The 23,058-nt window shown below is 41.5% G+C and overlaps 1 protein-coding gene across 1 annotated transcript; it reads left to right on the top strand.

The window, feature by feature from the left end:
- Positions 1-16,038: 16,038 nt before the first annotated feature.
- Positions 16,039-21,667, top strand: LOC113156303 (microfibril-associated glycoprotein 4-like). Its single transcript, XM_026351364.1, has 9 exons — positions 16,039-16,118; positions 16,209-16,340; positions 17,933-18,029; positions 18,215-18,279; positions 18,389-18,544; positions 18,742-18,780; positions 18,921-19,017; positions 19,143-19,310; positions 20,854-21,667. The coding sequence occupies exons 4-9, from the start codon at positions 18,274-18,276 to the stop codon at positions 21,105-21,107; spliced, it is 720 nt and encodes a 239-aa protein (XP_026207149.1). The 5' UTR covers positions 16,039-16,118; positions 16,209-16,340; positions 17,933-18,029; positions 18,215-18,273; the 3' UTR covers positions 21,108-21,667.
- The last annotated feature ends 1,391 nt before the right edge of the window (positions 21,668-23,058 follow it).

Below are 23,058 nucleotides of genomic sequence, written 5' to 3'. Positions count from 1 at the left end.
TTTAAGTCACAGGTGACTCTGAAAAAAAAGGTATGTTTCTTTACTTAATGTTAACCTCAAATGCAATTATTTAATAAAATTTCAATCAGAAAGCTGTTGATAGAGATGTGCTTTTAACGCTAAGGTCGGTATTGTTCTATTCCCTATTGTGTGTTTTTTTTCTTAAGAAAAACATGATGTTCGATAAAAGGTTTCCATCATTGACGAGCTACTCTCCCCCAGCGTCAGATGCAGTTTTCGACACAGTTGGTACGGACCATCAGCCGCGACGCTGTCACCTCCACTGTCACCCGGCTGTGATTGTGAGGGCTGTAACGGGTACGCAATCGCGTGCAACCAAAATCTAAGGGGTGACTGAGACACTTTTGTATGAGTTGAAACAAAAGCCTAACCTTATCCAGGCAATTGACAACATACATGAGGCCCAGGTGGGTGACGACCTGACCGAAATTGATGAGGCTTTTGGCATTTTGGCAGTGTTGAAAATGGGTAATTGTTTGAGAAAATTATTTGTGTCTGCTGGTGAGCACCTACTTGTCGGTGAGTTGGCGAATTTGATAGATAAAGTGATTGTGTGAAGTGAGTGCAAAGAGTGTTGGAAATGTTTCATTGTACAGAAGCAACAATCGAACGTGTGAAAAGGAAGTTTGAAGACTTGAAAAAGTAATGTCACGGGTCCAAGAGAGCTCTAAAAACAACCCTTGGGACAGTGTGGTTGAATCAGCTGGACAAAATTCAGGAATTGCATTTTTTGCAATTGCAGTCGTAGATGAATTTCGTGACAATGAAAGGCGCAATTACATTGTACACATTGTTGACACAAACATGCAAACCGTTCAGGTGATGGCTGAGTTGAAAAAACTACATTCTTGCATCTTGTGTAAAAATGGATGTGGCGTCCTTATTCATGCTTTAAAAGTGATCAAACACCTTGGTGATGATAAGTGAACCAATTACAATGTTCTGTGATATAACAAATAAAACTTAGTTTATTCCACTAACCCTTCTGTCTTTTCTGTTTATGAATTATAAAACATTAAAGTTTTACTTTAGCCTTAGTTTGTAAAATGCAAACAAGAGTGTAAAGATGTCTCGTAAACTCAAATCCTTAATGAGAAAAATATATTATGGTCCTACACATCCTGTGAATTTCGGTGAAGTGAGACGCCTACAGCAAGCGTTAGAAGAAGAAACTGGTAAAAAGTAAACATGAGTGTAATCAGAGAATTTCTATCATCTGAAGATGCTTACACTTTACACAAGCCAGCCATGATAAATTTTCCAAAAAAGTAGGGTTTTTGTGTCAAGACCTCTCATTCAATTTCAAGCTGACCTTTGCTACATGCAGGCTGTATCAACGTATAATGATGGGTATGACTATCTACTACTGGTTATCAATGTATTTTCTAAAAAAGTATATGTACGACCTTTAAAGAAAAAAACAGCAGGGGAGGTAACCAAAGCTTTTGCATCCGTTTTGAAAGACAGTGCAGTTCCATGTTTTCTGCAGACGGATAAGGGGAGAGACATTTACAAGAACACTTTTGAAACACTCATGGAAAAACATAATATCAAGCTATTTAGCACAGCCAGCGATATGAAAGCATGTGTGGTAGAAAGGTTCAAGAGAACGCTGAAAACTAAATTGTATAGGTATTTTACAGGTGAAGAGACTCTGAGGTACGTCAACGTCATCCAGGATTTGGTTTCAAGCTACAACAACGCTTATCATAGTAGTATAAAAATGACACCTATGCAAGTGACACCTGAGAATACATTACAAGTATTTCAAAACCTGTCCGGTTCATTCCCATTACGTTATAAAAACAAATTTAAAATGAATTTTCACAAGGGGGATGTTGTACGAATATCCAGACTACGCTGTGTATTTGAGAAAAAATACACCAAGAGTTTTACAGACGAATTGTTCATTGTAGATGAATGTATTCCATGCATTCCGCCAGTCTACAAGCTAAAGGATTACCAGGGGGAGCCAATCCAGGGGAGTTTTTATGAGGCTGAGATGCAAAAAGTTAATGTATCAGGAGATAAAGTCTTCCATATAAAAAAAATATTGGGTGAGCGTAAAATTAGAGGTGTAAAACACTTTTTGGTCAAATGGAAAAACTGGCCTGAAAAATTTGAAAAAAAATTTATTTCTCATACATCTGAGCCAGTGATGTTGTGAATGTGTAAGAAAGTACTACAACCATCATTGCCTTCAGTCTCGTCACTACCATGGGTGAGGGGTTTTACATCACGCTTCCCTCCAACTCCACCTGTGAAATATAAACACAAGTTCATATTTCTGGGTGGATTTGGCTCATCACATCGACCTGGATGGGCCGTGGAAAGTAGCCGTGACCAATATCTCATATCCGCATACTTGGTACACAGTGGAGAAGGAACAGGCATTTTTCCATTGTGTTGACAACACGGTGCCCCCACGGTTGGTGAAAACGCCCCCACACCACACTACGACTATTTAAATCTACGCACTGTGCCGATTTATATTTACATTTACTCATTTAGCAGATGCTTTTATCCAAAGCAACTTACAAGTCAGTACAAGGTACAAGGGTAGGCAGGGCAGCGTAAGGAGGTCTTGCCTAAGGACCCCTACTGGTGGTAGGCCACAGCTGGGATTTGAACCCCTAGTCTCTCACATGGGAGAAGGTGATGTTACCACTAGACTAACCAGCCGCTAAGAAGATGGCGTGTACGAAGACAAAAACCCAATCCTACAAGAGTTAAACGCTCGGTTTAAATTACATGGAGATTCGCCTATCATGTAACGAGATCAAAAGATTTAAATGGGTGGGAGGAGGGCATTATGCAGTGTGTTTCTACCTCCCACTGTCTTATTTACTTGGATTAGCAGAGGGTGTGTGGCTACAAGCTGGACCAGGACCTGTCCTCTCACCAAATCCAGATGGCATCAAAGGAGTCTTTTATCACATGTACTTCTACAGTGACATTGTGCGACATCAGGTCGTGCATGACGCTTACGCCCCCCTTATGGAGACATAATCACTCAGTCTTTTAACCCGCAACAGTACTTACCTGTGACTAAGAATCATATAGAAAACATTTACATAGAAATTAAAACAGATCAAAATATACCGTTAAACTTGAATACGGTAAGACGATAGTCATGTTACATTTTAGACCGGTTAAAACACCACGGCCCCAGTAAGTTATCAGGCTGAACCCCACCGCTTTGTCATATATTATGAAAATCAAATCTTTCGAGGAGACCTAGAAAGCGACCCCCCGGTGAGCGCCTGAGGGGGGGTTAAAAAAGATAGACGTTCACCAAATATAATGTCAGTCGAGGCCAGCAAGTCAAAAAGAAGGAAGACTGCGCGGAGCATTTTGAGAAATAATATGGCTCTTTTGAATGAGAAATCAGCTGAATGTGCCATGTCTGAGCTGGATTTGTTTTCCTGGCCGATGTCGCCGCTCAGCATCGAGGATAAGCAGTATACAGAAATCAGGCCGATTTCAGCTGTCATGGACCTCTTGAGGTTTTTGTACCCGGAGATGGTGAAAAGTATCTGGATTTAAACAACACTTTGTTATTTTTACGCCTAAAAATTAAAAATGCTGATGGAACAGACATTGCTCCGGATGCGGCCGTTTCAGTTGTTAACTATCCATTAAACACCATATTTTCACAATGCAACGTTACTCTCTGAGACAAACTTATTTCACAATCCAGCGCAACGCATCCATACAGAGCAATAATTGAAATGCTGAATTTCTCTGATGACACCCTGAAATCACAATTCACAGCAGGCCTGTTTTACAAGGACACGGCGAGCCAATTAGATTCCTTTGTTACAAATAATGGTCAAAATAGGGGTGTAGTGAAAAGGGCCACCTTCAGTGAAGAGTCAAAAGAATTTCATGTTCTCGGGCCTATCCACGCTGATATATTTTTCTGCGAGAGACTTCTGAACTCTGTGGATTTGAGAATCAAGCTGACTAGAGCAAACAACGCTTTTTGTCTAATGCATTCAGCTAATGCAGATTACAGGCTGATAATACTCGGGGCCTCCTTGTATATCAAGAAAGTCACAGTTTCCCCGTCTGTCAGAATTGGCCATTCGGCTGCATTATTGAAAGGAAATGCTTTATACCCCCTCTCACGCATCAATGTAAAGACATATTCTATACCAGAGAATTCACGAGTATGCAACCAGGAGAACCTGTTTTTCGGGAATATGCCGAAATATGTTGTATTGGCCATGGTTAATCATGAGGCATTTACAGGACGACCAAACTTGTCCAATTTCAATTTTTTGCATAATGATATGGAATACTTGGCACTCTGTCAGGATGGACAGCAATTACCTGCGAAAGCATATCAAACTCATTTTACAGACAATCAGGCTGTCAGAGAGTTCTACTCACTCTACATGGCGCCAGGCAGACATCTAAAAGATTGCGTGGTGATAGAGTGATGTTCTTCTTTTTCTTCTTCTTATATTTTGTTGCAAAAGCACGCGTAACGGGTGCTTCATATGGGGCCTGTGGTGATTCAGACCAATCAGCATATGAACCATAACCTCTCAATTGGGTGGGTGTAGAATATGTCAGAGATGCTTCATGGTTCATCTTTGATTTGTCGAATTTCCACACGAGCACAGTTGTTAGGAATCGTGGACAGAGGTATGTTCAGGGTGGATAAAGTCTGTGTGAAATCGTTCCAGCCATGAGGTCGATGCTTCGAATTATTTGTAACCGCTAAATGCTTCATTAGATCCATCATGTGTAATCCACGAATAGTTTTTTCACTGTACACGAATTCACCGTCATTGTTCCAACGGGCTAAACCATCAGAGTCTGATATTTTCTGTAAATTGTATTTTGCGTTCTTTTGAAAACGGGGATTAATGTTCATAAGAACAATCTTTAAAAACAGCGTCTTCAGCGTCTTTACGCACATGAGTGTCTTTTTGTTCATCTTCCTGCAGCACACTGAAAACAATTTCTCTGTTTTCACCTTGTTTTACTCTCTGGAGGTTCAGATATCTTTGCAGCAGCAGATTGTATTCATTAATTTTCTCATCAGGCAACAGACTTATTTCTTCCAGGATCTCACGCATCTATTCCTCTAAATCATTTTCAACCTGCTCTCAGATATTTTCACTTAGGAGTTTCAGTTGCTCAGCGGACACCAGATACATTTTTCGTGATGACATTTCTTACAACAATTATCTAGAAACAGCGCCTGAATCTTATGCTGGGGAGCTTTGAGGAAACGTTCCTCACTTGAATCGCTATAGTAGTAGTAGTAGTAGAAACTATAGTAGCTGACATAAACAGATCCACAGTCGTCTCATTTATGTAATTATCACAAAACAATTTACATGCTTTCCTGAGGATTTCTGTGTCATTCCTACAATAGAGTTGCGCCTCTTTCTGAAAATCAAAAATACCGTTGCAGACCGTTTTGTACCAACTGAGAAACTCTTCCCTCTTTTTTGAGTCATCTCATCCACATCGTAACATTTAATGGCTGGATAGGGACCCACCCCCTCTATGACTGTGTACAACTTGAGCTAAACCACTGTCAATCGTGACAGATTCATTAGATTGCGCCACGTGATCTAACACGTCCTGGAATAGACTCAGATCAATTCCGTCGACACAATGGCCGCGGTGCTGTTTCCACCAAATTCCCACGTAGCTCCAATTGTATTACATCACCAGGCCTAGCGTCCCCCTGTATTTGCTCAACCAGCTGATGAACAACATCCATAATTTTAACATACAACGCAGCAAAATCGGCTATACTACTACGACGTATGTTTAAAGGACGTCTAATCTCAATGTTGTTAAAATGGGGACGCACAAGGACGGTCAGTGGTATTTTGCATTTGCCGGTCAGGGGCTACATCTTTAGGATTTCGGTTGTCACTCTGCGATTTTGAAGACTAGTTACACCCGCTTGTTGAAGCAATTTCAATTGTTCCTCCTGTTTGCGGAGGAGGTTCTGCTGACATATGTAATGGGCCAAACGTTGTACACACGGTCACTGGTTGTTGTTTTTGAGACAGTATATTTTCAGGAGCGTTACTCGGGTCGGGTGCAATGTTTTGAATCTGATCGGAAATATTTAGTATTTGATTTATTTTATCGACATGATCAAATGAAGGAGGGGTAGGGGGTGTGTGGGGTCTTGTGGGAGTTGGCAGATCACATACAACAGTTCTGCCTTGCATTTGAAAGGATAAAGTTCTTTTCTCATCTATCGACGCCTGGTAATTTTCAGAAATGTTATCAAGGTTGTTGTGATTCTGCTCAGTTGGATGTTTTCCATCTGATTAGTCACGTTTAATATCTGATTAAAAATATCAGAATGATCGAATGGAAGCGGGGTGGGGGGTCTATGGTGAGCTGTGGGGGTTGGCGGCTTAGATTCGCCACTATTGGCATGCATCTGAAAGGTAAGAGCTCTTATCTCGTCAATCAACGCCTGGTATTTGTTTTGCACGGAAAGAGAGCCTACCGCTGATTGAGAGCTACGGGAAGCTAGTTCTTGTAAGAGGACATCTAATTGACTGAGATTGTGCCGGGTGACACCATCATTGTTATTGTCAAGGATTGGTCTGATAGGTCGACTAACAGGAACAGGCGACGTTGGCGGTGACAGAGCGTTCACAGCTTCGGAAACGAATTCTCTCAAATTATTAAGCTCCATTATTTTACTCAATTCCCCAAATTATATGAATAATAATTAAACATAAACAATGTCGACATATAAAACCATGAAGCACGTAACAGTCCCCCAACAGCAGAATTTTTTCACAAGGAATACATATTATATCTTAATTTCACACATTATTGCAATAATGAAACAAAAACAATGATGAAATATACTGTCATGAGACAGGTGACATTCCCCCAAAACGTAGCACTTTATTCTGGACGAAGACGAGCTACACAACAGGATAACCTGGAGTAAATGGTAAATGGTAAATGGTCCGCACTTATATAGCGCTTTTCTACCTAGCTGGTACTCAAAGCGCTTTACACTGCTTCTCATTCACCCATTCACACACACAAGCACGCACACATGGCAGAGCTGCTATGCAGCTGACCTGACTCACCGGGGGCAACTAGGGGTTCAGTATCTTGCCCAAGGACACTTTGGCATGTGACGTGGCAGCTGGGAATCAAACCACCAATCCTGCGATTGGCAGCCAACTGCTCTACCTATTGAGCCACAGCCACCCCAAGAAGAGTAGAGGAATAGGTCAGAGTTTAGGATCTGCTGACAAGAATACAGACCTTTTTCTACAAGGAATTAAGGGAGTCAAATGAGGTGGATCACTTAGATCATATTTCATTTCATGCGCTGGTCTCATCCTTACATTGTCGGGAAAGGAAGCTGAATCGACGACTGCATACCGGCCCTGGCACTCAAACACACGCATTGCATCAGTTTTATGACCAAGATTTTAAAAATTATATTTTAAACAGTGGTTGAGAGGACTTACATTATGTGGTAGTTTTTGCCAGACAGCAGTGCACGGGTCTCGATTTTTAAAGGTGGCACCATAGGAAAAGCCGCAGAAGTTGTAGAACGTTACATAGTTGGCTCACAACAATTTGATCTCATCGCCACTGAAATCTTATGCAAGATGTTAAAAAAAGAATATTAATGTCAGGAATTTCCAGGATTTTGTTGACATACAACCGATAGCTTAAAGTGATTAGTTGGATGGTAGAATAAAAATAATGCTTTCTCCTTCGAGATATCAGAAAAAAAGCTACTGTTGTGTTTGTAAAGTTTATGCAAGCTAAAAGTTGAGCAATGTTAGTTATACCTCGTACTCACACTAATGGTAGGCTAGAAAATGGAATGGGGTTGTGACCTCTGACCTGAGGGTCATCCATCAAATTTTGACATAAAGGTGTTAGCATTATCTCTAATCTGCAATATTATACAGTATATTATAGTAAATGCTAATTACATTTCACAACATCAATTGCTGATTTGCAATACACGCAAATGGGAAGACATAAACAGCATGAGAAGTATTTTAAAAGCTAAATCCTGCTTTGCTCCTAAGAAATCTCTCTTCTTTGACCCCCACTGTCACATCTATCATCCAGATCTCTTACACGACTAACACTCAAAACTAAAATCACTAATTATATGTCTACAGCAACAAAAGAATGAAGTAAAAGCAACTGTAATGTGTTTGAGGGCAACATTTACACCTATAATATAAATTATATTCATTTCTTACAGTTTCAGATCTAAATGTTGCAGATGTCTGTGAACCCAACATTAGTTATCGTTTACTGTGCTGGAGTTCTATATTGGACACTAAGTATTTTTAATACTTACATACTACAGATAAGTTTATTGGAACTGATCAGCTTCATAAATCCAGCATATGTTTTTCACAGTTTCACAATTCAATGACACCTGCAGATATCGAGCAGCCGCTGATGAAAGATGAGGTCCCCCCTGATGAGGAGGAGGATCTCTGGAGCTAACTCATCCAGCTTGATAGGCTGGACTAATTCAAATATCTTTACCCACAGAAACCCAAACCCAGATCTTCGAAACTCTTTTAGCAGGCAGTCCAGTGGAAAAGTAAATATACACAGAGAGTAGAAAGAAAACTGAGAAGACAGGACACAAAGAAAGTTTTAAAAAGACACCTAACAAAAAAAAAAAAGTTAGTTAGCAGCAGTTTCTTCCAGTTCTAAATAAAACTGTTCTGACTGGTTTTAAATCCTTGAAGAAGATATTTCAGGTTTTACTTCCTGAAACTTGATGCTCAGATCAGGGAGTTTGTCTTCAGCTAAATGATCTTTACTGTATTTGGATTTTCCCCTGGTGTGTCTCAGGAGAACGGTCAGCGGCGGTACGGTGGCCCACCTCCAGGCTGGGACGGCCCATCTCCAGAGAGGGTCTGCGAGATCTTTGTGGGGAAACTACCCAGAGATCTGTTTGAGGACGAACTGGTCCCACTGTGTGAGAAGGTGACGGACAGACAGACACAGGGTTGGAGACGGGGCTCCTGATGATTGTAACTACAGTGTTATACCATGTTCCCACATGTTCTCACATCTCTAACTTCACTCTTCCTGGCTCTAGTTTGGGAAGATCTATGAGGTGAGGATGATAATGGACTTTAACGGGAACAACAGAGGTTACGCCTTTGTCACCTTCAGCAACAAACAGGAAGCCAAAACAGCCATGAAGCAGCTCAACAACTACGAGATCAGGTCGAGTTTGGATCCTTTTTGTCTTTAGTTCCATTATTATTTTACTCTACTACAAACTTTCAGACTCAGACCTACAGACGTGTCAATCATCTTTGTTGAAGTCATATCATAACACAGAAATGCTGATCAGTTGTTACTGGTACAGTCAAATAACCTTAGAACCACACAGTTACATTCATCAACCCTCCTAAACACCTTTATAGTGGGAAGATCTGCTCGTTTTCCATATATTCCTGTTCTAATCACAGTCGGAAGATGGAAGATGGATGGAAGTGGTACTGTGGCCCGACACTACAATAGTGGAGTACTTCTGTACTATTGAGTGCTGTGTACTTCTGACACCTCGACCAAGCATCAGATGGAAAATGCGACCAGCTGTTTGAACCCATCAGCAGTGCCTCAGTAATTGTACTTTACCTGTCACTACGCTGTCATTTACCTCCTGTGGTTTGATGTTAATCTAAGTTTCTTCGCCCCTGCAGGAACAGACGCCTCCTCTGCGTTTGTGCCAGCGTTGATGACTGCCGTCTGTTTGTGGAGGGAATTCCCAAAACCAAGAAGCACGATTCAATTCAATTCAATTTTATTTGTATAGCGCCAATTCACAACAGAAGTTATCTCAAGGCACTTTACAGTGTTTAAGGTTTAAGACCTTACAGAGTAGAATTATACAAAAAAATCATATAGAATACCCAACAATCCAATTTGAGCAAGCTTTAGGCAACAGTGGAGAGGAAAAACTCCCTTTAGAGGAAGAAACCTCCAGCAGAACCAGGCTCATAGTGGGCGGCCATCTGCCTCGAGCGGTTGGGGTGAGTGGAAAAAAAAAAGAGAGAAAAGAACAGCCGGCAATAAAGACAACAACAAGCAGCAAGAACATTGGGCAGATGAACTGGATTCTGGAGATGTACAGCTCCAGGCCGAGGATACCTGCAGAAAGTTACAGAGAGAGGGAGACAGAGAGGAGGAAACATAACTAAAAGAGAGAGAAGACACAAACTTAATGACATGCAATGGTGGCATTTGAATGGATAGAGGAGAAAAGAGAGAGGAGAGGAGCTCAGTTTATCAAAAAAAGTTCTCCCAGCAGACTAAACTATATCAGCAGAACTAAGAGATGGTTCAGAGTCACCTGATCCATCTCTAACTATAAGATTTATAAAAAAGGAAAGTTTGAAGTGTAGTCCTTAATGTGGAGAGGGTGTCTGCCTCCAGAACCTGAACTGGGAGCTGGTTCCACACGAGAGGGGCTTGATAGCAGGTGAAAAAAGGCAGTTCTAGAGATTTCTTTGATGTATGAAGTGAAGGAGATATCCTGATCAAAGATAACTCTGAGATTTCTTACAGTATTACGGGAGGCCAGGACTCCATCAATGGTGAGAATTGTGTGTAGACATAGTGTACTCTGAGATTTTAGGACCAAAAAAATAAGCTGTCTTGTCTGGTTAGAGAAGGAAAGGAGGACATCCAGTCTTTATGTAGTAGTCCGGAGGACAGCATCTCCAACACATGCTGAGCATGGGCCCCACGGCTTGTGCTCATCCACGCTGTTCTGCTGACTACGATGGTAGCGATGACAGCCGGAATCAGATCATCAATTCGCTAGACAGAATGTGGGGGTCTCATCAGCAGAACGAGAGTCACGTACAGAGAGGAGGTACATCAGCTCTCAGCCTGGTGCAAGGCCAACAACCTGTCTCTGAACGTTGGGAAAACTAAAGAGATGGTTGTTGACTTTAGAAGAGCAAAGAGTGACCACTCTCCACTGAACATCGATGGAGCGTCAGTGGAGATCGTCAAGAGCACCAAATTTCTTGGTGTCCATCTGGAGGAGAACCTCACCTGGTCACTCAACACCCGCTCCATCAGCAAAAAGGCCCAGCAGCGTCTCTACTTCCTGAGGAAGCTGAGGAAAGCCCATCTGCCGCCCCACATTTTGACTACATTTTACAGGGGAACCATTGAGAGCATCCTGAGCGGCTGCATCACTGCCTGGTTTGGGAACTGCACCGTTTCGGATCGCAAGGCCCTACAGCGGATAGTGAGGACAGTTGAAAAGATCATTGGAGTCTCTCTCCCCTCCATCACGGACATTTACACCACACGCTGCATCCGCATGGCTACCCGCATTGTGGACGACCCCACCCACCCCTCACACCCAATCTTCACACTTCTGCCATCAGGGAAGAGGTTCCGGAGCATTCGGGCCCTCACAACCAGACTTTTGAACAGTTTCTTCCCCCAAGCCATCATGCTCCTCAACACACACACACAACAAACTGAACTGAGCGCACACACTCGCTAGATTTGACATGTTTCCATCTTTCAGTTGTAAATTGTATTCATTTCCGCTACTGGTCGCTGCTGTTTTGTGTTTTGTGTTCTGTTTTTGCACTGTCTTCTGACGTTTGTCTGCACTTTTTCTTTGTGTTCTTGCACTGTTTGCACTAGGTTGCACAGGATGCACTTTATGTGTTTTGCTAGGACAACTTAGCAGTCCTCAGCCCCATGTTTGTCTTGTTGCCGTTTTATGTAGCACCATGGTTCTGGAGAAACGTTGTCTCATTTCACTATGTACTGCTTCAGCTATATGTGGTTGGAATGACAATAAAGCTTCTTGACTTGACTTGACTTGACTTATGTCTTTTAAGCATTCCTGAAGTTTGACTAATTGATTGTTTCTCCTGGTTTCATAGATAAATATAGCTGGGTATCATCTGCATAACAATGGAAATTTATAGAGTGTTTCCTAATAATATTGCCTAAAGGGGACATATATAAAGTGAAAAGAATCGGTCCAAGCACAGATCCCTGTGGAACTCCATAGCTGACTTTTCTGTTTGTGGAAGATTCATCATTAAGATGTTTAAAACTGAAATCTATCTGATAGATACAATTTAAACCACTGTAGTGCTGTTCCTTTGATTCCAATGAACTGTTCCAGTCTGTGTAATAAAATGTTGTGATCTATAGTGTCGAATGCAGCACTAAGATCTAACATGACAAGTATAGAGAGTAGTCCATCGTCTGATGCTAGTAGAAGATCATAAGTGACCTTTACCAGTGCTGTTTCTGTACTATGATGTACTCTAAATCCTGACTGGAAATCTTCATACAAGTTATTACTGCACAGTTGGTCATATAATTGCTTAGAAACTATATTTTCAAGAATTTTAGAGATAAAGGGCAGATTGGATATTGTTCTATAATTCGCTAAGACCCATGAGTCCAGAGTAGGTTTTTTGAGTAGGGCCTTGACTACAGCAACCTGTGGTACGTAGCCTGTTTGTAAAGATAGATTGATCTGATCTAATATGGACGTGCTGATCAAAGGTAAGACATCCTTGAGGAGTCTAGTCGGGATGGGATCTAAGAGACATGTTGATGGTTTAGAGGAATTAATTACTTATATACTTAATTCAGAATGATCTACGGGGAGGAAGCAGTCTAAGTACGAGCGTGGTCTTGCAGATGAATCTAGAGTTGTTGTACAGTCCATGCCGTATGCAGGGAGGATCTGATCAATTTTTTCTCTAATAGTTATGATTTTATTCGTAAAGAAATTCATGAAGTCATTGCTGCTGAGAGTTGAGGGAATACTAGGGTCAACCGAGCTATGACTCTTTGTCAGCCTGGCTACAGTGCTGAAAAGAAATCTGGGGTTGTTCTTATTTGCCTCTATTAATGAGGAGTAATATGAAGTTCTAGCTTTACGGAGGACTTCTTTATACATTATTAAACTATCTTTCCAGGCTAGGCAATATTCATCTAAATTGGTGGAACGCCACCTCCTTTCCAACTTACGTGATTTCCGCTTAAGCTACGGATTTGTGAATTGTACCATGGAACTAACTTCCTCTGACTCACTAGTTTCTTTTTCAGAGGAGCAACAGTATCAAGTATTGTTCTGAGTGAAGCACCAGTACTATTAACAAGATAGTCCACTTGTGCTGGAGTAACATTGAAATAACTGCCTTCCTCTGTGTTGGTACATGGCTCTGAAATAAAAGATGGAATCAGTTCCTTAAATCTGTCAACAGCATTTTCACATAAACATCTACTGTAGTGAATCTTATCTGTAGGTTTAGTAAAGTCTGGTACTGTAAATTCAAATGTAATTAAGAAATGGTCAGATAAAAGAGGGTTTTGGGGAAAAACTATTAACTGATCAACTTCCACACCGTATGTCAGAATAAGATCAAGGGTGTGATTAAAACTGTGATTGGGTTTATTTACATTTTGGGTAAAACCAATGGAGTCTAATAGTGAATTAAATGCAGTGTTGAGGCGGTTATCATCAACATCTACATGGATATTAAAGTCACTCACTATAATGACTTTATCTGCACTAAGAACTGAAACAGAAAGAAAGTCTGAGAATTCAGTTAAAAACTCAGAGTAAGGGACAGGAGGACGGTACACTATAACAAACAGGACTGGTTTTTGATTTTTCCAGTTAGGATCAGAGAGGCTAAGAGTGAGGCTCTCAAATGAATTCAAACTATGTTTAGGTCTGGGGTTGATTAACAAACTTGAGTGGAAGATTGCTGCTACTCCTCCACCCCGACCTGTGCTTCTAAGAACATGATAATTAACATGACTTGAGGGGGTCGACTCATTCAGAGAGACATATTCATCCTGCTGCAGCCAGGTTTCAGTCAGACAGAATAAGTCTATTTGATGGTCAGTTATCAAATCATTTACTAACAGGGATTTAGACGAGAGAGATCTGATATTTAACAGTCCACATTTGATTGTTGTCTTATTTTGTTATGAGAGAGGAGTCGTCTTTATTTGTATTAGGTTTTTATGAATCACTCCTCTTGTTGGTTCTTGATATAAATAATTTAGGTACTTGGGGAGCAGACACTGTCTCTATGGGGTTATGGTAGTTTTGGGGGGGTGACAGCTGTAAGGAAGCTGCAGAGAGGTGTGTAAGACTGCGTCTCTGCGTCCTGGGCTCCACTCTGACATGTCAGGGTTTAGGTCGTCTAATAAACTCTGTCATATTCTTAGAGAGTTGAGACGCACCATCTAAAGTGGGATGGATGCTGTCTCTTCTAATCAGCCCAGGTTTTCTCCAAAAAGTTTTCCAATTGTCTCTGTAGTCCACGTTGTTTGCGGGACACCACTTAGACAGCCAGCGGTTAAATGACGTCATGCGGCTAAACATGTCGTCACTGGTCAGATTGGGAAGGGGTCCAGAGAAAACTACGGAGTCTGACATCGTTTTTGCAAAGTTACACAACGATTGAACGTTAATTAACTCCTGTGTGAATTATTATCTTACTATATTTACGTTCATCCTTACACAGGAGTTTTAAATAGGACTCGACGTCGCCCGCTCTGGTGATCCTCGTCTAGGGGGGTGTCTAGGGTTATGCTTCCTACGAACCGTCACCCAGCCAGCCTGACTTCCCGGCTGGTCGGGAACAGCTAACGGGAGCTAGGCTTGCTGGCTCCGCATCGGCTACCGGGACCTAACTGTCTTGCTTATTTTCCACGGTGCGGAGCCGAGTCTCCAAAGCTGCAAATAAACTACATTTATTACAAATTCCCTTCTCACTAAAAGAGGCCGAGGAACTAAACATATGACACACCGAGCAAGAGAGAGCAGGAGGAGAAGAGGGAGAAGCAGCCATGACTAACAGAGTTTAGCTAGCAGACCTCACAACATTGAGTATTGAGTATTATGAATGGTCCTTAAGCAACACAGGTGTATGTTATAACTCTTACGCCAGTAGTGCTTTACACTAAAACTATGAATTTAGTTTTAAGTTGGTTAAAGTTAGCAGAACAAACAGAGCAACTGACTACTGTAGGAGGAACAGTGAACAGTCAGCAGTCAGCAATTAAAACACATTACGAGGAGATTCTGTGTGAGATGAGGAAGGTCACCGACGGGGTCGTGGACGTCTTCGTGTACCCCAGTGCTGCAGACAAGACCAAAACAGAGGCTTCGCTTTCATCGAGTACGAGAGCCACCGAGCAGCTGCGATGGCCCGCCGCAAACTGCTGCCAGGTTCAGTCCACTTTATTAATTAACATCAAGGATGATTAACAGAAGACAGCCAGCTGGAGAACTGTGGAAATGGACATTTCAATACAATCTAAAAACAGAGTGTGGTGGAGTCTCTACAAGCTGATTATCAGAGCTGCTAACAAGTTATTTTAAAGCAGCCAAAGTACCATCATTATCCCCTTAAAGTATCAACAGCTCATAAAACTAAACACAACATCATAAAAACTGTCAAAGTCTGCTTTAGACAGACTGCATGAGCTGATCCCAGCCTGTTTCTGGGTCCGTGTCCAATAGAGGAAGAGCTGCATGAGCTCTGATGAACACAAACTCATTTGAACCTGTTACTTTCTGTTTGTTACCTGAGGCTCTTTGAACGCGTTTTACTCTGTGAGTTAGGAAACATGTCTCAGACACGTTAGCTTGAAGCTGCCTGATAAAGCCGAGCAGCTTCTCCTCAGCTACAGCTGAAGGCCTCACAGATAAACTGGAGATACAGGTTTATTACTCGTCCACAGGAAGATAATGTTTGTGCAACGCTGAGCTCAGTCTGGATGAACTGCAGATGCTGAGTCGCTGCTGGTTCTGTTGTGTGAAGAGAACTACTGTTTGGACATGTTGTTCTACAGGCACAAGTGTCAGTTACACGAGGTTTATCATGTTCACATGTTCTCACCTCGTCTCTCAGGTCGTATTCAGCTGTGGGGTCACGCCATTGCAATCAGAACCATCGTATATGATCATAGGTGCAGTGGAGTGAGTGAAGAAGATCAGAGATTACGCCTTTGTCCACTTCACTCAGAGAGAAGATGCCATCAGCGTCATGAATGCTCTCAAAGGGAAAGTAGGGACATCCTCTCCTCGGCTTTGCATGTTGTTGTTGTGCTCTGTAATGAGGGGATTTCCAGAGTCATGTTTTCCCTCCTCCCTGCAGGTCGTGGATGGGTCTCCTATCGAGGTGACTCTGGCCAAACCGGTGGACAAGGAGAGTTACGTTCGTTACACCAGAGGGACTGGAGGACGAGGAGGATCTCTGCTGTCTGTCCTCACTGAGCATTAGATAATAGTAGGTTATATTCTCCTATATTATGTTTTATTCACATAGTAGGAAAATAAGTAAGTAAACATTTAACCTTGTGGAAAACTTGAAGATTAATCACAAGCTGCACTTTAAGAGATCTGATCTCATCTTACTGTTTAACTTTTGTTCCAACACCTGATCCTTTAAAAACCTGATGCTGTTCAAACAGATTTACTTACTTTATCCTGTAACATCAAACTCAGTGACGCTCTCCACTAACATATGAGGACTGTGAAATTAAATAAAAGTTGTTGCATCAGTTGTACTATTGTGTTAATGGGTTTTGTTGGTGAGGATCAGTCGTGCTCTGAAGGTTATATGTGCATTAATGTACATGTAAAGGAAGAATCTGTTTGTTCTAATGGGTCAAACTGTTCATCTGCACAAATGTTTCAAGTAAAAGTCACTTTAGCTAAAAATAGTAAAACTCAAACACTGGATTTCTGTCCTAATAGGATGCAGCCAGTAAAGAGCTTGATTATATTCACCAGGTGTGCTTAAAATAGATCACATCAAATACCTGAAGTGGCTGGAGACTGGTAGAGGGTCTGTTTGACTGACGTTAGAAACACGACCAAGTCAGGAGAACTGTCAAAAAATATATATATCACTGCTTTTTACAAATAATCTAAAGGAAATAAGTGAAGGTACTGAGTGTTCCTAAAGTTCAAAGTTAAAGAACAGTACACGACCTGCAGATAAAAGAAACTATCAACCAGATTTCTGAGGAGGCAGGTGGAGAAAAGCCCCCGAGTGACTTTAAAGGAGACTCTGTGGAAAGGTTTCAGTTTTCACAGAGAGGCACATACCAAACACTGAAGGTTTCCAAGTCAGAACCTAAAGAGGTCCATCACTACTGAGCCAGGAAGAAAAGCTTTGAATCAGCAGTAGGTCTGGAGGAAGAAGAATGAAGCACACACTGAGGAGAACATCCTGAACCTTTAGGAGGAAACATGCTGTTGGTGATGAAGCTGAAGTTTGGACGTCATTAGACCTTCCATACATACAAAGTGGTGTAAATTGGAGGTCCGATCGTTTTGACTTTGTGTCTCTCATAAATCTAGCACAGCCACTAGGAATTCAAAACTGAACCTTTTACAGCCACAATCATGTAAAATACAGAAGGTTCACAGCAAAATGTGACAGACTGCAGAGAGGAGAGGAGCGAGTGGTGGTTCTCAGAGTCAGGATGGTTGAAGACATTCGTCAGTTTAGTTTTTGTGATCATATCAGAATTTTACTTCAGTCTGTTAAAGCCACAGAGGTTTTCAGCTGCTGTTAACAGTTTATTAATGTCAGTATGATCGAATGTTCTCTCCAATAACTCTGATATATGGTTCCTATCAGAATGAAACACAATACAGAATATACAGTTTCAAGGTCCAGTGAATTTAAACAAACTTTGTTTTAACAGGGAGATAAAACTGGATCTACTTCGGGAAAGATAGAAGATGATAATATTAATCCGTACTAATGTTGGAATATTTGTTTTCAACTAAACACGCACATTTCTTGACACTGTTCGTGTGAAGTTTCAGGATGTGTTTGTGATGTGTCCGTGTCTCTGTACATATAAGAGGTGAAGCTGTGAGAGTTCGTCAGATTGAAGGAGAAGCAGCAGTTTGACTGTTTCCTCTGAAGGCGAAGACAAAGTCGCTTTATCTCCAGCTGCAGGTGAGTTCACACAGGTGAACATCAAACCAGGAGACGTCACACAGGGCTGATAATCCCCCCGGTGCACTGAGGAGCCTGGACACTAAATATCCATATTCGACCTTTTACTTTCATATCATCGTCTGTTTCTCGTGAGGTTTCTGACTGAACTGCGGCGGTTTTCTGTTCTTCACTGACTGTTTCAGAGTGTCCAGACAGACCCACTTCAGAATACTGATCATCTGGTTTCTGCACGAATCTGACAATGAAGGTAGGTTTGAAGCTGAAACGTGAGCTCTATTTATCACAGCACCACCTGAACTACTGCTGTGGCAGGAGAAGTCTTCAGTGTCCAAATGAGAAACTCTCCTCTGTCCCAGCTGATATCAGTCATCTTCCTCCTCCTGGCTCCGCTGTTGATCGTCTGTGAAGAGCACAGACAATCAGTGGACTGCAGCGACATCCCTCGCAGGGTTCACAGGCGCCGCAGTGGAGTGTACAGCATCCACCCAGGTGGAGGCATGTCTGCTGTCAAGGTACACTTCACCTGTGTGGGACATAGTTTGACGTTTAAAATAAGAAAGACGTTGAGACCATCACCATGTGAAGTGAGATTGTCTCGAACACATTTAGATTTAGACGGTTTTAGTATCAAGTGTAGTAGTTGTTTTACATTTGGACACAGTTGTAGCTGAAAGGGGACATTTACTAAGACGTATCTGTTTCTGTGTAGGTTTACTGTGACCTGCGTTCAGAAGGAGGAAAGTGGACGGTGAGTATTTTAACTGCAGTCTTCAAGTGGTTTTCACCATCGTGTCTAAATGTCCTGTTGTATTGACCTGAATAACGAAAGCACTGTGTTGTCAGGTATCCTGTGTATTTACCTAATTAACCCCCAACCCCCTCCCTCAGGTGATCCAGAGGAGGGTGGACGGCTCTGTGAACTTCTTCAGGGGCTGGAATCAGTACAAGCTGGGCTTCGGTAGTCCTTCAGGAGAGTACTGGCTCGGTGAGAACGGAAAGCAAACTGACTGTTACTAAGTACAAATTTAAAACTGTGTGGTCTAAATCCAGACTAAAAAACTGTTGGCACCCCGATCCTCAGGTCAATTAGTTTTTTTAAATGTGTATTAGGTCTTGAAAACATCTACCACCTGACCAGTGAGAGAAAGTACGAGCTGCTGGTTGACATGCAGGACTTTGATGGAAGAAAGGTGTATGCTCGGTACACCTCGTTCTCTGTGGGTCCAGAATCTGATGGATACAGACTGCAGGTTTCAGGATTTCTCAATGGAGGAGCAGGTTAGTACTTTATACTGGATGTAATGTGGGGGTGTAACTGTGATTATTTTACATTATTATATAAAATACGAGTGTAGTTTTTAAAAATGTACAAAACAGAAAAGGATCAAAAGAAGTCAACTAGGCCATTAAAATAACACAGTCCTGCATGTGGGATCGAACTCGGTGGGATCAAACTATTAAAAGAAATATTACAATTTATTACCAATAAACTAGAAACACTGAAAACCAACAAATGTTTGTTCATAAACAATAATATAATAAAGCTCAACTTCTGGCGACCCACAACCAGAGCCCCAGTCCAGCAGGCAGCACTTACGGAGAGAAAAGATGTGTGAAATCAAACCAATGAATGATGAAAAAACTAAATATAATTAGAATAAAACATATGAGGGATAAAAATCAATGAACATATAAATAAGAAGAAAAATAAAAAACAAAAATAAATCAAAATCAAAATGCACACTAAAGACATTTTAAGTTTAATCCATACTTAGATCCTCAGGTAGACGATCTGATTGTTCGTAGTATGAACAAGGTTTGAATTTACAAAAATGTGCAAATTTGATATTAAATATCAAACAGTACAAGCTGATTTACCCTGAGCACAGCTTCATTAAAATAAGCACAATGTGGACTTTTGCCTCCATTAATGCAAAACGAGGTGTTTTTGGCTGAGTGCACAAAATCCAGGAGGAGTGAATACAAACATGTTTTGAAAAGGGGCCAGAAAGAGAAGCGTCAAAGTTAAAAAGAATCCAACGTGACAATGACAGGCCTCATTCTATCCAAGATCCCAGAAGCACAGGCTTCATAGAGCCCCACAGAACATCTGCAAAGAGGCCTGAAGAAGAGTTCACGAACACGTCCCATCTAATCTCAATGAGCTTTAGAGCATCTTTAGCCTGGCATCAATGATTTACAGTATTTACTTCCAATAACCCGTTACCTTTGGAGAAATTGTGAAAGCAGGGAAGAGTCTGTACAGAGCTGATGGTCTGTAGTAGGAAGACTAAATGCTATGAGTCAGAATATTGGGTTATTATTCTTTCTCATCAGTCTGACCTTCAGACTTCTACAGACATTCCCTGAAGGTAACAGATCCTGATCTAAAGCCACAGTTGACAGAATATTTTACTTATTAGACAAACTAGTAACAACAGTACCAGGATTCCTACTTAAAATATGGATTTATTGCGACAGGTTTCCACACACCAAACCTGCTTTGCATATATGCTGCAACCCGCTCATTAATGAGACAATGAGGCCTTCAAAACGGCTTCACTACTTTATTTTGTTGAAAAACCCTGATATATTTAGAAAAGTTTTTATGTCGGTTATATAATTTTATTTTGTTGTATTTATCCGCCACACCTTAAAGACCGGTCTGTGAACTATTGTCTGACATTCAACTGGTCTGTAGCGCAACAAAGGTTGGAGACCACTGGTCTAGAAGATGAGAGTATGAATAGCCAGTAGTAGTTCCAGTACTGTAAGTAGTATTAGTATCACTAAAAGTGATTATATACTTGTGTTTCTGTAGGAGACGCCCTGACTTATCACAATGGACAGAGGTTCTCCACTTTTGACAGAGACCAGGACTCCTGGGGCGCAAACTGTGCCAGATATTTTGTAGGGGCGTTCTGGTACAATGCCTGTCAAAATGCAAATCCCAACGGGGTTTATCGCTGGGGGGCTGATGGTACTTTCTTTGCTATTGGAGTGGAGTGGGTCCAGTGGAGGGGCTACAATTACTCCCTGAAGAGCATCAGCATGAAGATCCGTCCTGTGCAGTAAATGTCCAGGACAAACAGACAGCAGTAGATCTGATGTTGATTTTTTTCCTCTTTCTCTCTCATCTATCCTATAATCTCCCAGAATCTGTAGAATGAAAGAGTCTGATCAGATGATAATTCCTGTATTCGCTTCAATATAATCTTCTAAATGAATCAGTAGTTGACAGAATCTTTTCCATCGGAGCTGAAGTCAGGTGTTGAATGTGTGTGAGCAGCTGCTGGTGCAGAGAGTGATGGACAGGTGGGAACTTAGTGGAGGATAGAGAGGAACAAATCCAGAGCAGTTTCCATCAGAAACATCCAATGAATGAGTGAAGTGATAAAGAACCAAAGGACGGGTGGAGCTGACTTGTATCAGAGCCAACAACAGCTTAACTGTGCTGAAATGAACCTGTTCCACCACCACATGTCTCTGTTGTCTGGATTCTGCTGCTGCTACTAAACACACACTCAGCTTTAAAGTCCAACTAACTGGTTTCATCCTGTTTGGTGGAGGTTTGAAAGTCTGATGTGAATCATTATCTGCTGTTTACTGACAATAAATGAGAAACTGAGCATCAACTGATGTGATCTGATGTCTTCACTGTCTTGTTGTGTCCTTATGGAAATTTATGGAATTTGTCATTTAACACTGTTCAATGTCTAAATTTAGGAGCGAAAATGTATGTGACATCCAGTGTGACTGAAAATGTACTATTTCCTAATCCAAGAAGGGCCTTTCCCAGGATGCAAAGCTGCACATCTTCCATATAACAGTGGAAATTAATACAATGACTGTGTATAATTTGGCCTATGAGTGAGTTATAAAGAGAAAAGAAGAGAGGGCCGAGAACTGAGCCCTGGGGTACGCAATGATCTATGGTATGTGGAATTTGAATCCTTTTGGGAAAAGATCATTTACCACTTTGGTAAGTGCAGCTTCAGTGGAATAAATGGACTTGAAAGTAAACTGGAGAGGCTCAGATTGCTAGTAGATATGCAAATTGAAGGCTATTTAGCTACAAGCCTTTCCTGGTGTTTTACGAGAGAATAGATAAACGGATGATGATTGGGATTAAGGCATTTACTTTTGATGGTTAGGATTAGAGAAGAAGGGTTAGGGATTGGGGGATGTCAGAAGAGTCCAATTGTGGTTTTTGAGAGCCACTATCCTGCCTGTTTACTATCTAACCCCACACGTTAAGCTTCTGATTGGCTGAACACACCTGATTTAGGTAACCATCATTTGGTTGGGAGGGGATTTGTTACAATCTGGACTGACAGGGACCAAACAGGTAAGAACAAAAGGATATTTATTAACAATACAGTCAGGGGACACAGGGAACTAACAAACTAACAAAGTATCAAATAAAACACTGTGGAAACACAGGCAAAAACTCAAACCATAACTCTAACGACAACATACAAAGTACCAACAAAAAAACACGCACTAATGCGGACATGAAACTAACAAACTAAATGTACAAAGTGACAAACCTAAATCACTGCGCAAGGCAGGCAAACAGGAACAAACATACAAAACTAACAGGACAAAGTATCAACTCAAAATGCTGCATAAACGCAGACCAAACAAATCAAAACCTACAAACCAAAAACAGACAGGTGCCTCACAGACAAACAAACGAACGAACAAACAGACTGACCAGATTAGTGAAGGAGTAGTGTGCAGCATGAACGGATGTCAAACGAACTAACCAGAGATTAATCAATGTCTGCATGAGAGGGCAGTGAGCATGAATGAAGCAGAAGTGACAAACCAGCACCGAACTGAGGACTGAGGGGTGCTTTTAAAACAGAGGGATGCACAGGTGAATTGAGTCTGTAATTAGTCCGGTGTGTGGAGTGGAGAGTGGAGGCAGTCCATACAGGGGTGTGGCAGGAGAGGGAGACAGAACAAAAACAAAACCAAACCAAAAGACAGGGCCAGAGGGAGGAAACGTAACAGGGATTGT

The sequence above is a fragment of the Anabas testudineus genome, chromosome 19, assembly GCF_900324465.2.
Source record: "Anabas testudineus chromosome 19, fAnaTes1.2, whole genome shotgun sequence".
Taxonomy (NCBI): Eukaryota; Metazoa; Chordata; class Actinopteri; order Anabantiformes; family Anabantidae; genus Anabas; species Anabas testudineus.
The sequence above is the reverse complement of the archived record's forward strand: the minus strand, read 5'-3'. Positions and strand labels throughout refer to the sequence as shown.